The sequence below is a fragment of the Strix uralensis genome, chromosome 19 (genome assembly GCF_047716275.1).
Source record: "Strix uralensis isolate ZFMK-TIS-50842 chromosome 19, bStrUra1, whole genome shotgun sequence".
Lineage (NCBI taxonomy): Eukaryota > Metazoa > Chordata > Aves > Strigiformes > Strigidae > Strix > Strix uralensis.
Window position 1 is genome coordinate 6,693,354 of NC_133990.1, and position 15,815 is coordinate 6,709,168.

The 15,815-nt window shown below is 39.2% G+C and overlaps 1 protein-coding gene across 4 annotated transcripts in view; it reads left to right on the forward strand.

The window, feature by feature from the left end:
• MYH10 (myosin heavy chain 10) overlaps window positions 1–15,815 on the forward strand; it is a 102,852-nt gene that overhangs the window by 13,374 nt on the left and 73,663 nt on the right. For all 4 annotated transcript variants that reach the window (XM_074888883.1, XM_074888886.1, XM_074888885.1 and 1 more), the window contains exon 3: window positions 2,965–3,121. In XM_074888883.1, coding sequence (XP_074744984.1) covers window positions 2,965–3,121 — 157 coding nt within the window. The remainder of the gene's footprint in view (window positions 1–2,964; window positions 3,122–15,815) is intronic.

Consider the following 15,815-nt stretch of genomic DNA (forward strand, 5'->3'; position numbering starts at 1 on the left):
TAAGTTGTTTTTATGAGTTATTAATTCTTTATGTAGCTAAATAGTAATAACATTTATTTCATGTGTTGGGGAAATAAACAAAATATGCCAAAACAACTGGAGGGAGGAGGGATGAATAATATTCAGATAACTGTTCTTATCTTATCACTTAAACTTTTTTTTTTACTTACCAGATCAGTTTATTCATGTCTGGGGAAGGGCAGTGATACTGCGGGGGAGAAAACAACTACTTTCCTTTGTGAACATAAAAAGACCAAAACAACTGATAAAAGTTTTAGATTGATTTGCAGAGAAATGGAGGTGTTGCTCTTGAAAGGGGGAGACTCTGTAATACCGTTGGTAAATACAGCAATACCCTTACAGCTTAACCATCAGGCAGTGTTCTGAGAGTTCCCACCCACAGTGAGATATAGAACAGCATCCCACGGAGTTAAACTGCAAGTTTCGGGGTGGGTAGAAATCAGACCAGGGCTCAGAAGTGCTGCTGGATGAGAGTCCAGAATCATCCTGGAGGAAAGAGGTCTTCTAGCTTAAGCAAATGTTCGTGCTGTTACACTGGTCAGAGTGTGCTGGGACAGATCTGGAAATGGACTTCAGTTATGTGAATTCTTTTGCTCGTGACCAGATCTCATCTGCAGTCAGCAATCCCCAAGTCTCTTTTTCATTAGATGTGGCTGTAGTAGAGAAACACAGTGTAGGTGCTGTTCAGTGATTTTGAGCTGGTAATCATACGGTGGGCTTGGTGAACATGTGCCTGCCTTCTAGTTACCCTTATTTGAAGACTAGAATGGAAACCAGGCTTGTGGTAATTCTTGATGCCTTCATGTCACCTGTAGTGATTAGAGATGAATGTGGCTGACCTCAGTTGAGTACAACAGGGGAGACCACGGGCTAGGAACATAAATCCAGTATTTATCAATTAGTTGTTTCCTTGGTCAGTTGTACCAAGATATTAAATAACTGTCCAGCCTTCCCTCTCCCTTGCAGTATCACTAGTGGCCATGAATGAGTTTGGTCTGGGAATGGATTCTATTACCAACCAATTTTTTTTGAAATATATCTTCAGCAAGTTACTGCAAGGGCGTGGATGCTGGCAAGAGGGACAGTGGTAGGAACATGTGGCTGGGGAGGAGCTGACCGCTTGCCAACAGACCCATGCTTATGTTGAGCTAATGACTGATAAGTTGTTCCTTATGCTTGGGTCAGTCAACCTGATAACATCTGTTTCCTTTCTGTTGAGAAGTAAATACCTTATTACCAAAGATGTTTGGCTGGGTAAGGCACTGCAGTACTTATCATCCAGCAGATCTGACCAAAGTGGAGAGATTATTTTCCTATAAGGACATAAGATGTCCTTGTGTCAGGACATCTGGCATAAAACCAAGTTCTTTTTCTTTACCAATGGTGCTCCTGACTCAATTCAGAGATCACCTTCTGTCTGTCTTTCCAGAATCACTTGTAGATGTAGAAAGAACAGGGCACCTCTTCCTCAAAATATTTTATATATTGAAAAAACAGGCAGATCAGGAATTTCAGCTACTCTGTTGATACAAGTCTAGCAGAAATATATTTTTTTTAAATCAACAAATGTTATAAGAGTTAGGAGTTACCTGCTTAATACTATAGGGTCTGAACAGCTGTTAATGCTCTCTGCTCCATTCCTTCTCTCAGCCTGCAAAGGTAGGAAAACAGTTTTCCTGACATTCAGAAAGATACCTCCTGTTTTTGTCAAAAGAAAACTGGTCTCTTGCTAACATTCCTGTGCCAGTAAAGGTGTGAATAGTATTAATGACTAAAATAATGCACCTCCAAAGCATGCTATGAAATAAAGGTGAATGGAGAGATTTTACTTTCTTAAAAACCATCAGCTTAGTTGATTTTTTTGAAAAGGCAAGAGCCATCCACATGCTTTGGTTCAGGGAAACACCATGGATTAGCTCTGGTTTTTGCATGGTCAAAACTGACTGTGAGCTTGATCTTTGATCCCTAGTAAAGCCCATACAGCCAAGCCACATTCATCTGTGCTTCCCAGATAACAAAGTGTGGGTGACTGTGCATTTTTTTTTCTTACATATATATTTATATGATAAATTTCTTCTAAATAACTTTTATGGAGCAGAGATTGAACTGTCTGAAGTAGCCTTTGATATTTCACTTATAGGGAAATGTGGACCTGTTTGTGTAATTTGTATTGTGTGCTCAATTTTGTAAAACTTTTGAGGCATTTCTTGACTAAACAGAAATGCCTCAGTAAGAGAGTCAATGAAATAAGAGAGTCAATGAAAAGTAAAATTTGTGCTTGAGTTTCTTATTAGTATAGTTGTCCTGGTAACTTCTGTTCATGGTCAACTCTAAAAGCAGAGTATGAAATGTCGTCTGCAGTGCCAGCTGCCAGGCTATCCATCAGCTGGGGTGGGACAGTGGAGGGAATGACCTCCAGGAGGAGACTGCTTTGGGATTGAGAAAGGCCGATGAGCAGGAAAGACATAAGATACAAGAAAACAGTAGGATAGCAGAAATAGTGGTGGTTGGAAAGAGGGTTTTTCCTTATCCAAATTATTTACTATTGAGATTATCAGTTCCTTCAAAAATGAAAACATAACTTTGAACGCACATCTTAGTGGAGGAGTTGAACCTCAAAAAATGCCTGTAAATCCTGTAACTTGGCAAATGGAAGGGAAATTTAAATATCTGTGGGAAAGTAATCAGATGCTCCACTTCATATTTACTCATGTTTATTATCTTTAGTTACCTGCATAAAAAGTAATGTAAAGAGGCTTTTAAGAGAACTAGAAGCCAATAATTTGCCTATAGCGTGTACTTTGAGTTGCTCAACAAAAAAGACCCCAGTTTTGTTCTAAGATAAATATTATAGAACCTGTGAATAAAGTTTTCTGCTCTTCATGGCTCTATTTCAATACTGTTTGCTAACAGAAACGTTTCTCTTTTTTATTTTTTTTTAAGACCTATTCAGGGCTGTTCTGCGTAGTTATAAATCCTTACAAGAACCTCCCGATTTATTCAGAAAACATTATCGAGATGTACAGAGGGAAGAAGCGCCATGAAATGCCACCGCACATTTATGCAATATCTGAATCTGCATATAGATGCATGCTACAAGGTAAGAATTAGTTAAATGTTAATTAACAGTTAGTTGGCAGCTCTTTGTAATGTACCTAAAACTCAGGAGCTTCATTATCCAGCTATATAGTAATTTCTAACATGATCATAATCTTTCCTACTACTTAAAGGGGGGTGTGAGGTTTTCCTACCTAGAACCTTACACTTGCAGAACAGAAATAACTTGGAGATTGACCCCTCTCTGCATATTTGTCTGACTTATGGAGGCATAGACACAAGCTAACACTAATAGGAAGCGTACTGTGCTGGCTGGTGGCACTGAAAGTTGTGGTAGAAATACTTTCTTAAAAGAAGTAGATGTAAGATTCATGTCAAAAGATGTTAGTGCAGCGGCTTTGAATGAAGTAAGAATGAAAGTGTGATTGAAGAGGGAAAGCTAAAGTATGTTAATGGCTTGTCTCTAATTCTATAAAAAAGCTGGTGTTTTGGCAGCTGAGAAGTAATCTAAAGTGACAATGAAACAATAGTATGTTTGAGTTCAAACAGAGGTCAGGGAAATACTGAACCTTGAAGATTTTTAATTTTTTTTTTTTCTCCGAAGTGGTATAGGTCATGTCTGTAGTACAATAGAGAGTAAGTTTATGGTGGGCATCTGAATTTTGGCTTTAAGGCTCTGCTGGACAAATATGAAAACTGTGAATCTGACATTACATGAATGTGTTGAAGTAAAGGCATGCTGTTGAACTTGCAAAATTGCACTTCTGACATAGTCTGTTGGAAACAGAGCTCATACTATCAAATATTGGCTCAGACTTAGGCGGCTGTTTTGCTGATGTGGGAACACCAGCATGTTGCATCTAGAAAAGTGTGTGTAATGAAGAGGCAGGTCTGAAAAACTTACCGTGTTTTCTGCTGTAGACCTGGTATAGATGTGCTGGAAGTAGGTTAAAAGCTATTTGACCTCGTTCACATAAACTAAGAAAACACTTTTTCTGCTACCAGGTTAATCAACCATGTAAATGTAAGTATTTTTTAAAAAGACATTTTCTGTCTTTACATCACTGTAAATCTTGTTTCTTCAGTTGTGCCTTTGTCTTTAGGGCTGCTTAATAATAAACTACAAGTTGGTGGATTGCTATGTGCTCTTTCACCCCAGAAGAAACTATGCCATCATCACTGAGCAGGGTGATTCAGGGGCAAGCAATGGAAGAGCAGCAACTTGGGGCCATCGAGAGTTGTCACACTTCTCAATGGATATTTGGGGCTCTGATTTTATGTGTTTTTTATGAAAAACCAAAATTTAAGGCCTCTTGACCCAGACCAACAGCCTCTAACAGCTCAGATCAGAGGACCCCTAATAACAAGTGTATGTGGAATAATAGAGCAAACTTCAAGATTATTTTAATGAGGTTATTCCTAGAAGTCTCAAGTGGTTTGTGGATAAGGGCTTCCCACTCTAAAAGCACAGTATCTTTTGAAATTGCCTCAAGAAAAGTTCTTGAAACAAATGTCCTCTAATAAAGTAAGTCAATGTCAGTAGTTATGACACTTCAGGTGCTCTATATATTTGTTCACATACCATGCTAGTACTGATTTGTGTCTCTGGAGATCTTACTGCCTGTACAAATTTTACTATTTTTGGAAGATGAAATGAAAAAAATTTTCATATGATGGTATATGTTTGGTTACATTTTTTTTTCTTTCCATACTGATATATGGAGGTTTATATTTTGTATCAAATCTGTGTCTTTTTGTGCTTGCTTTATCTTTCTTTTTGATTTTGATAGTCTGAATTCTTTTCATTTGAAAGAATGAAGCCTCAGATCGGAATAAGAATAGATGAAAACTGTGCAACAGGATCAATTTATTAGGGAATAACTTCTTTAAGGTTAACTAAATCTGTGTTTCTGGTGCCCTTCACCTGTGTAGAGCTACTCCCTGTTTATTTTAGCAAGTGATTCCAACCAGCCAGTGAACTTTCCATGGATGGTTTGCCTTCACAATTGCATTGCTAAGGATAAGTAAAAACTCTAGAACAGGCATTAGCAGTTTTGTGCTTGGCAAATATTTTACTAAGCAAACTGTTCTTGCCTGATTGGTTTGGATCAGAGGAAGAGAAAACCAGCGCTGCTTCTGAATTTGAGACTCATGAAACTTTACAGACATTGCTTCCTTTAGGAGGAAGGTGGTGTACAGACTCTGGAGATATGCTTGCCTGAAGTATGACACTCACTGCTCTTTGTACTAGTGATTTTATACAATCACCCTGGCTTTACGTAATTTTGAAGCAGTGATCAGTCACAATAAGAATGACCTAATGAGTATGTCTAAAGGGGGCAAGTGGAGGAGAAGTCTGGCACTAACACTGCTCAGTGCTGGTCCCTCTTTGCTCCCAGAGCCTCTAGTGGGACCTGATGCAGAGACAGAGGTGCTTCAGGGAACTGAATTTGTCTTCATGTAACTAAAACTTGCAGTTACAACAGCTAAGGTTTTCTAGTCATTAGGACATCAGATAATATTTGTCTTAACCATAGGACATTATTACAATTTTCAGTTTATTTTCTGGTTATTGGTGGCAATACAAGGTCAACTACTGAGTGTGCCTAGAATTTGTTAGGGAGAGCTCGGTTTTCCCTGCCAGCCAAGGATTTAATGTAACGCACAGTGTCCTTAATCTTCTAACTATGTCTTATGTTTTCCTAGAATTTCAGACTTAAACTAATGAAACAGAAAATACGTACATAAAACTTTTAGCTGATAGAAGTAGATCTCTAACTAAGAGCTAGCTGTTTTAATCACAGCAATTCTGATTTAAGTCATCAGTGGTATCTGCTAGCATTTATTTGCAGGATAATCCTTGACCAAGACGCTTTTGCTAAGTTACTAACACGTAGTTATTAAAAACTGTTCTACAGTTCATGTCCACATTTGTGCACATGTTGCTTTGGGAAGTGAAGACAGGATGGTAGAGAGAGAGAGTGCAGTAGTGGAGGAGAATAGTTATTCCAGTACTATTGCAAGCCAAGATTTTGTTGTTATAGCATATTTATATCGAAAGAAACCTGTGAACATGCTGACTTCTGTGTTTCCCATATTTGGCATCTAAAGTTTTTAATTATTACGATTCAAAACTGAAATTGAAACCATAGACATGCAATTCCTTTGGATAATATGACCATGCACTTATAGAAATACCTTAACCGCTAATTTAGGTTGATGAAAGTGGTTGGCTGTTTTTTTCAGTGGTATTTCGTTCAGTATAATCCATGTTTACTTTCCTTGTAGCTAATCATAAACTACTAATTTTCTAGGTGTTTGAGAAGTGCTTATGGTGATTAACAGGATACTTGGACCTGAGCTGTGACTCTGAACTATGTAATTTCTTAAAACACAATTTTTCTCTACTGATAATCATGTACAGGGAGTACCTGTACCTCAATATCTTAATGCTTTCATGCCTTAAATTCAGAGCATGGATGATTGGAGATAGAGTTTCTGCTAATCTGAAGTTTTATATATTTAAAATAATATTTGAGCTTAAACAAACAAAATATAGATTTCTGGTTTAGATCATGAAAGCAAAAAGTTTTTTGGTTGACAGAAACAACTGACACACATGCATCCAAATAGTTTTTCCTTCTCTTAAATGTTGCTGGAAATACTGCATTTTGTTAAAGTGGTGATCCAAGCAGAGCACCGCACTTCAGTGTGCTCTCTGTGAGGTACAGGTTGTGTGGGAGCATTGCTAACTGCCAGGCATTGAACTGCTTCTCTATTCTTGTCCCCTTGAAGAATTTCCTGTTCAGGAGGACCTTCAGCCCTGCAGTCTGCACAGGTCAGCTCTCATCGTGCCCTTTGGGGAGGAGAATGGGCTGAAAATCTATTTCAGTGCTTGTTAAACACTGAGGACAAAGGGGAGGCGGGGCGGGGGGGGAAGAGCCATGAAACAGAATGTGTTCAAAAAGCCCAGTTTGCCATTTTGGAGAGGCAATAGTATTTTCCAGAGAGATGTACTGGATTAGTATAAACTGTCACAAGAAAGAGGGAGGTGCAGAATTGTTTTTAATGGCTGAGTGTTGCAGATGAACAATTCAGTGGTGATGCAGCTGTGATGCACTAGGGATTTGAGGCGTTTTGCAAGGAAGAGCAAACCTCATTGATTGCTGGATGTCGTAAGTGTTGCCTTTTCTGCAAGACTTTTGTGAACACAGTCTTACTGAAAACAAGGAAGACGTTGGGTGCCTCTTGGTTATGACAGTCAGGATTTCTCTTCAGGAAAAGACTCATTACCTAGTGCCTTGACCTCAGAAGATAATAACATGCAATTCAGCTTTACATACTGGATTTCCCCTCTCCTAGTAATTATTTTTCAAAGTAGTGTGGTAGTAGGGTAAGTGTTACTTCACGGGTGGTTTAGTGGGTTTCTCCTGTGCTTTCTCTTCATTTTCCTAATGTTATTTGAAGCAGTAAGTACACATAACCCAGGGGCTTCTAGGCATATTAAAATTGTTTAGCCCTAGACAGAAATCAGATGCATAAATGCATAGGGTTGGAGTTGGCATACTTCACAAAAGAATGCTAGAGTGAGCTTTTTCACGGCTGCTGGACAGTTGACATGGTCATAAGGAATTGGTATCCTAATCCCTGTGACTACATTGACCTTAATTCTGTTTGGTAATACAATTTGCAAGACTTGCTAGTGTTTTGTACTGCTAAAAATTATAGGCAGTAAGAAGGAAATGTTTTGACAGGTACTAGGATTTTCTTTCAGAAAACCGATGCTCTAAGTCTAATAGTTCATCTATGACTATCTTTATTTTACGATCGAGAGAGACTTGATTGTGTAAAAGCAGCACCAACATGCGTTTTTCCTAGTGCTTTTATCATACTTGGCTTTCTTTTCTCCCTCCTCCCTTCCTATTCTCCCACTGTATTTCTAGAGGAGGTATGGCATTGTTTTATTATGCCTCTTTATTCATTGACTCTTAAAAGTGCTTTGGAAGAAATATTAAGGAAAACTTGTGTGCTTTTTGTTGCCAAAGACCAGCTTGCCTACTAATATTACTCTTGTACAATTATGCTTAGTCTCTCTTTTTTTATCCTGTTTCCCTGAGGACATCTTGATGAGCACTAAATTAGCACTGATATTTTAGGACTGCCTTTAATCCTGTGGCAGAGAAGGTTTATCGGAAAAGGCGTAATAGGTGAAGTGAACACTTGGTGTTGGAGAAGCCAGTACTGCCTACAGATGCAATACTTCTCTCTTAAAAACATTGTATTGATCTATATAGTTTATCTTGATTTAAGCGCTCCCTTTGGGGATGTTGTTTCCTGCCTGCTCCCCAAGATATGGAAGAAAAGAAACTAAAATATGGCAAGGTCTGTTAAATGTTCAAATGGAAGAGGAAAAAATTGTTCTGAGACAAAAAAGCCTGGGAGTGATGACTAGCATTCTGTTATGTGAGGAGTATATAGTACCTGTTATATGTGTAATTAGTATTCTTGATATTTTCATTACATCTTGACTTACCAAGAGGTTCCCCAAAGCTTTTTAACTAGTTACACAGTGCGGGATGGCAATCTAAGAGAACTAGCTGCTTGGCAAATGTAATGTGAAGGGTTTATAGGTCTCTTTATTGTTGCACTGTGATTTCTGTTTTTTGACTTTGTCCAATCAGGCTGGTGTGCAATGTAAATACTGAGGTGACAATAACATTAACATCAAGATTGGCTTGTATACCAACAGCAGTGTAATACACAGTGGTGTTAATGGCTGAGTGGAGGGAAGGAGATTCTTGAAGCAAGTAGAAAAAAATGAAATCCATCCTGCTGAAAATTCTGTTGCATTTTTGAATTTGAAGTAAAATGAGAGATACTTCTGTCAGCTGAACCTATTGTGCAATATTTCATCTCCTTCCCCTCACTCTTCTGTTCTATCTCTTGATATTATATCTGTGTGCTTCAGTGACCGTAAAGTTATTTTCATGAATTAAATTGTCACACCTTGCTAGACCATCTCTGAATGACATCAGTAGCAATTACTTATTGAACAAACTCAGTCGAACTTAGTTTCTAGAACTAGATTATAGTATACTATCATGTCTTTTTCTTACTTTAGTGCTTGTGGCAACAGTTCCTAACCTCTGCCTTTCTTGTCGAAATGTGTTTGGTTCCCTGCTCTTCATTGGTGTTCAACCTCAAGATTACAAACTTAATTAGGCATGATGATATTTACAGAAAACAACTTTTTTCTTAAGGCTCAGTTGCTTAGAAGTGTTATTTGAAGTTACCCAAAAAAATTAAGTCGAGCACTTCAAGAAGTAACTTTCTTATATTTAAAAATGAGACAGGAGTGACAATTGTTACGTAAAGAATTCTTAGTTTCTTTAGTGCCTTGCCTGTTTTCTCCCCACTTCTGAAGGGAAGTGTTGCAGCAGATTAGCCAGTTCCGTGGTCTTTTCGGTTGATATGCTGATGAACTGATGATGATTTTAATTTTAAAACTTGCTATGCAAGCCGGCCTCATAATTGAATTGTGGCTGCACTAGCCTACAGACAGGAATTCAAGACTCTGTGCATCCAACTTATGAAGTCATTCATGAGATGAATCATTTTGTGCATATTACTCAGCCAGCACCTGCTTCTACTCTGAAGCTTTAATTTAATTTTTCTAGGTAGTTGTGAAATGGATAATTCACTTCTGCTTGGCTTTAGCCTTCAGATGACATACATCAAAACATTATTACTTGTGCAACAGAAACATAAATGTATTGTAATCTTGACAGCACATAGCACTGTAACAGCACTGCTAGGTGTTGCGTGTTTTGCACAATAACTGGTTTTTGTTAGTCACGTCTGCATTCCTCTGGGGTGTTGAACTAAGAATTTAGCTATAACTGCTACTGCTAGCAATTGCAGTAGCTCCTTTTTCTGCCTCTCTACTTAAATTCCTTTGTTATACTCTGGCAAGGAAGTGGCAAGAAGTAGGAGCAATTTTTATCGCTTAGCGAGTAGAGGTAAGTGGTAAGGGGCTGGTGGTGTTCTGCTTTTCGTCTTCAGTAATGCAAGGCTCACATCACCAACATGATTGTCAATTTATATCTCAGTGTATATCTAGATTCCTTTCACTTGTCCATACTTCATGTTTTCAGATATTTGGCTGCTTAGATACTCCTGACAGACTTTGTGTACCTTCCTCAGTGATTCAGAGTTGCAAGGTGTTGTGCACCTCTACCATGCAGTTTCATAAAGCAAGGTCAATAAAAGTTCATGGCTTTCTGAATACTCCAGGGCGTTAAAATTCTTTTTATTCGAGGGCTTTTTCAGAGTGATGGTAAAGCTATCGGATGATGTGTAGAAGGAAATCCCAGAAGAAAAAGCAGGAAAAAATGCAATGTCTTTATGTGTGTCTGCTATGAAGTTGCTTGGGGAAGTTCTCAGGCTGGGCGTGTTCCTTTGAGGAAAACATAAGGGGATCACTCTAACTGAAGGGTTAGTAAATAGAAAAATGATGGTAGCAAACTGCAAGAACGAAATTCTTAATCTCAGAGATGGAATAGCAGACCAACTGACTGTGCTGCACGGGAACATTTGGCGCAAAAGATTTGGTACCAGAGCACCCAGATGTCAGCTACTGGGTGCTGTCTCTGAGATTCTGTTTCAGATCTGGGAATCTGAAGACCGGTATGCTCATGATTGCTATCAAACACGTTGGTAGAAATTGTTCCACACTGTAAACCTAGTCTTTGCAGGGACGTACGTATGCATAGAATCATATATAAAGACTCCATATGGGTTTTCTATAGAGGGGTCATCCTGCAAATGCATTGATCTGTGGATGAATCTGTATGGACAAGGGAGGGCTGTCCAATATGGAACATGTGGTTTTCAAAAGTAATTTGATAACAATCCTAACCAGAGGCTCTTGCATAACTGCAATATGAGAACAGGCCTTTATATATGTAAAGAACTGGTTAAAGATTGACCAATCTCATCCATTGTTTTCTGCTTTTTATGGTTTGGCAGGGTTACTGCTGAAAACCCCATGGAACCTGCACTCATCATGTTCATACTTGTTTATAAATGTGTTGCCTGGAAAAGAGGGGGTTGGGAGAGGGTTCTTGGCTTATATCGTTATCCAAGGTAGCAGAAATGAGAGCCTGATGTGAAGGACTGTGCCTCAGTGTATAGGACGTTAAAATAGTGTGTGTGAGACTCCATGTGTACCACTCCACAGTGGTGGTGTGCTGGGGGGAGTGAACTTGGTTAGTAGTGTTGGAGCTGGTACTGCCTGAGCAGGAGCTGCAGGGGGTGAAACAGATCTGTGGAAATCTAAATGCAGTGTTCGGCAATGGTTATAAATCAGATGGAGAATGTGAGGAGTAACTGGAAAAGGGATCAAAGTAGGAAACACTTTTGCCATAAACTTACAATACATTTTATACACTTATTCTCTGTGCAGCTCTGGCCTTCCCTGCTTTGGGTGAAGAGGAAATAGGACAGGAAGGCATTCAAAAAACAACTGAAATTAAGAACTGTATTCAGCACGTAAATGATAATTCAGGTCAGATGTGACAGAAGTCCAAATCTGAAGTGGCACAGGGAGAGGGAATAGCAATCCTCCCCCCAGCCCATCTCTTCCTATGCAAGAACAAAGGAATTTGCAAATGACATGTTCAAAACAAAAAAAAGGCAATTTTTTTAACAGCATATCTAAACTGTGGTAGTCTACACCTCAGGACATAGTGGGTGCTGAAAGCCTATGCTGGTCCAAAAAGCCATTTGGGCAACACCTGAGCTTGAAGTCTGAGGATAATGAATCAGTAAATTGCAGGAGAATTTGCTGGCTACTAGAAAAGTGCACTCATCCTTACCTGCTGATTTTGGTCCTTATGTTATCTGCTGTTGGAGTGTGATACTGATTCTGGTTGTGTGGTCTATCTTGCTATATCAGTAAGTAACCTGCATATAAAAGTGCCCATGGTTAAATGGCAATAGTCTGTGTCTTCAAAACTCTGGAGGGTTGTGGAGTGAGATGGGTTAGCGGGAGCCTCACTGCAGTGTGCGGGAGCCGTAGAAGTGCAGGGATCTGCTGTAGCTGGCTTTTAAGAGGCTGAGACTATTGGAAACTGTAGCACAGTTATTAGTTTATTATGACTGCATGGAGCTTAATTAGTCTTTATCAGGGTGCTTTCCATAAGTATTATTGTTACGCTGAAGTGTTAAACTGGCCAAGAGGCAGCATCTGGTAAAATGTCATTGTATCTTTTAAAGCAGTAGTTGTTAACGGTGGCATTCAGCATCTCAAATGAGATAGATTTAAAAGATGAGGTTAAGTTTTTCTCCACAAAACCACAGGGAAACATTGCCTTTAGTTCAGGAATGAATTCACAGTAATTACTGGGTCAAAAATTCCTCCAGTGATTATTCTCTTCTTTCTCGTATCCTTGTTTTTCACATCCCTTTCTTACTGAAGACTAAGGCTGGAAGAAAGGGGGTGTTAGGTGCTGAAAATAGTTGGAGAAAAGTTGTAGTTGGTGGGGAGATGCTGCTCCTGTTCCCCTCCTGCTCTCCATAGGGAGATATTACCCCTCTCTTAGGGTAATATACTCTAGATTTTTAGATGGAAACAGTATTAAGCTATGTAGAAGAAAACACCAATTAAAGCCATTTTGTAAACAGTGATTGTTCATGACCATTCCTGATAGGGAAGGATTACTTTAATTATCAGCAGATACAGTGAAACTATCAAGAATTCTAGTGCTTGTACTTCCAGGAACAAATATTTCTGTCGGGTCTATGTGCTTAAGGGAGAGAGAGAAAAGGATTTTAAGGATTTCCACCTGTAAATAACATAAGGAATATATGATGCTCATATTTAGAAAAATGGCAAAGGGTAGAAGAAAATGCTTGTGTGTGTGCACAAGTGAATGTGAGTGTCTCTCCTCCAAAGGAAAGGTGATCCAAATAGATATGTGAATTTTTCTTTAAAAGCTGAAGGATAGGTTTATATTGTGCAATTTCAAATTGTTGTGCTGAAATACAGTTTGAGAACTTAGTGGTGATTTAGGCACAAGAGGGTAGGGAAAGTGTGGTGTTTGTCCCCTGAATTATTGAACTTCCTTAAAAACTGTTCAGAATCAAACCTAGAGGAAGTCTGTGTTTAAAATGTAAGAAAGTAGCATAACTTGGGTCCTTTGAGGAAAGGATTTTAGTGTTTGAACTGTCTCATTTAACTTGAGATATGCATTTCTCCCCCTCTCTCCAGTCTTAATTGTAGACAAAAGTTTATCTTGAACATTGCACAGCATAGAAAGTTGGTTGTGCTGTACCTTTCCACATTCACAAGGTAGTTAGCCTCAACAGTTTGGCATGTAAAGGGGTGGAAGCTCATGAACTTCAGTCTCCTGAGATGTCTCATGAGACTGTAACAGTGGCTTTTGCACATTCTCTTGGGAAAGTGTTTTAGGACTTCTTATGGTTTTTAGTGATTGGAAAAAGTAATAACTCCACTGCTGAAGAACAGAAGCGTAAGAAGTCTATACAGCAAATCTGGGACTTATAATATTTTCAGATAAGCGTACTAATCAAAAGGCTTTTTATGGATCTTAGAAAATATTTATTAGAAAAAATGCTTACAACTTTTTAGCCTAGCTATTGCTAGGTGATGTGTTAAAATCACTGGTGTGTGTAGTGTGGCTGACTTTACTGGGGATGGGGTGATGTGCTGGATGATCTGTGTCCTGTCCTGTGTGTGACTGAGAACAAAAAGCCAAACCATTGACCCTGTTGTGTTGAAGTTAGAAAGCCCAGCTATGTGCTGTTATCATACTTGCTATCTTTCCAAACTTGTGGAGTTCAGGCATAATGAAACAGCTTAGGGAGAACCCACTAGAGTGAAAGTTGGTTCACAGCCAGTTTTGTTAAGTGGTTTGTGTTTGCTTATTTGTTTGGGAAGGAGAAGAGCAAAAGTTACATGAGTGAGCTTAAATGGCAGATATTACAGTTAAAGGACCTCCTTGAATCATTGTTTTGGCTGACAATGTAATCTTTGTCTGGGCAAAATTGTACTACATGGGAGACGGAACCACTTAAGCAGGTTTGATGGAGAACAGAAAAACCATGGCTATGCTGAATACTCTACAGTCAAAATAAACCTTTTCCAGCCTGTATCTTGCCAACTACTACTAATTTTAGGTTACTTTCAAGCAGCATGCAAATGAAAACTGAAAAGTAAGCATAGGGATGGCCTGTGTAGAAGATTTAGGAGCTGTTCATTTCTACTGGGAAAGCTCTTTGGGAGCCACAAATCAGGAAGGCTGAGAACTGCTCATCTGTGTCATTTGAAGCACAATAAGCATAAGTGAGCAAGTCCTTGCATCTCTAGCTGGAGCAGTTTAAGAAGTTGCTGCCTTATGGATTGTAACTGCCCTTCAGCTAAGTTGCATTAAACACTTGTGTGAGAACCAGTCGTTGGCTTTGACGGTAAATCAGTCCCACAAGTTGTAGCTGCCCCACTGGCTTGATGGTGTGGTGCACCAGGGGCACTCTCACGGTCGCAGTGATTGCCCTCTTCACGTATCGGCTCTTTGCACATCTCCCCCGTTGCTCACAGCGCAGACCAGCCCTTGGGACTGTACCTTTCTCTGATTTTTCTCCAAACTCAAGGCTGGCTTGTGTTCTCTGCTTATCTCCTAAACTACAGCAGTCACCCCTTTCAAAAGGCTAAATAAATTTGGTATTACATAATAGATTAGGGGTGTTTGCAAGTCTTGCTATAAATCCATACCTGTTTGAATGAATTTGTTAGGGAAGGAATGTGTTACCTATTAACTTCTGCTCACAAATGTAGCAACTCTGTTTTAAGTTGGACTTACTAAAGCTTCTCTTAATGATAGTTAATAAAGGTAGTGAAAGACTGCCAGTGAAAACATAAGACATGTTTGAGCTTCTTCAAACTTAATGAGGGCTAAAAAAAAATTCAAATTCTATCTGGTATGTAATGGAGAAGCTACCCGCAGTTTCATTAAGTGGGCAGGATGTAGTCTTAACAGCTATTTGTTTTCTCTTTTTAATGCTGATTCAGCCCTGGCCAGCAACTTGGAAAACAAATGTCACAATTTTTTCTTTAGGAATTTGGGTAATTTCAAGCTAATGTTGCAAATACTGAACTTGTGACTTCTAAAATAGCCTCAGTTCATAGCTTGGCTTATTCTTCCCAGGTCTGATGATGCTGTGGTAGGTTTAGCCGCTAGCACTCTGCCTGCGCTGGGGCGCTCGTGCAGCAGCTTGAGCTATCTGGGGTGAGCGAGTGAATAATGAGTGTGGTCATGAAGTCTGCTGTAGACATGCAAGAAATACTTGTATTCAGTGCTATGGTTTGCCATAAACAAGTTGCAGGGTAAACTGTGACTGGGGCTTGACTGACCTCTGCTATGCTTCATTTGGTAATAATTAACATACTTAGGAGTTGGTCAGCAAGCAAAACTGAAGTATGGCTGTTGTGATTTATCTCAAATCTCACATCTTTTAGAGTAAGGGATAGAACCACTTTTTTTAAAGAACCTTTTATTATTTTGACTTCACAAATAGCAGGAACACCTATAGAGAGTCTACATCAATGCCCCCCACCCCACAGTGAAGAGGTGCTTTCTCAGCCTTGGCAGTACCTTGGAGTAATTAGACAAAGTACACAGAAGAGGCAAGAGAGAAATACTGGTCTGTCAAAAGTGGTT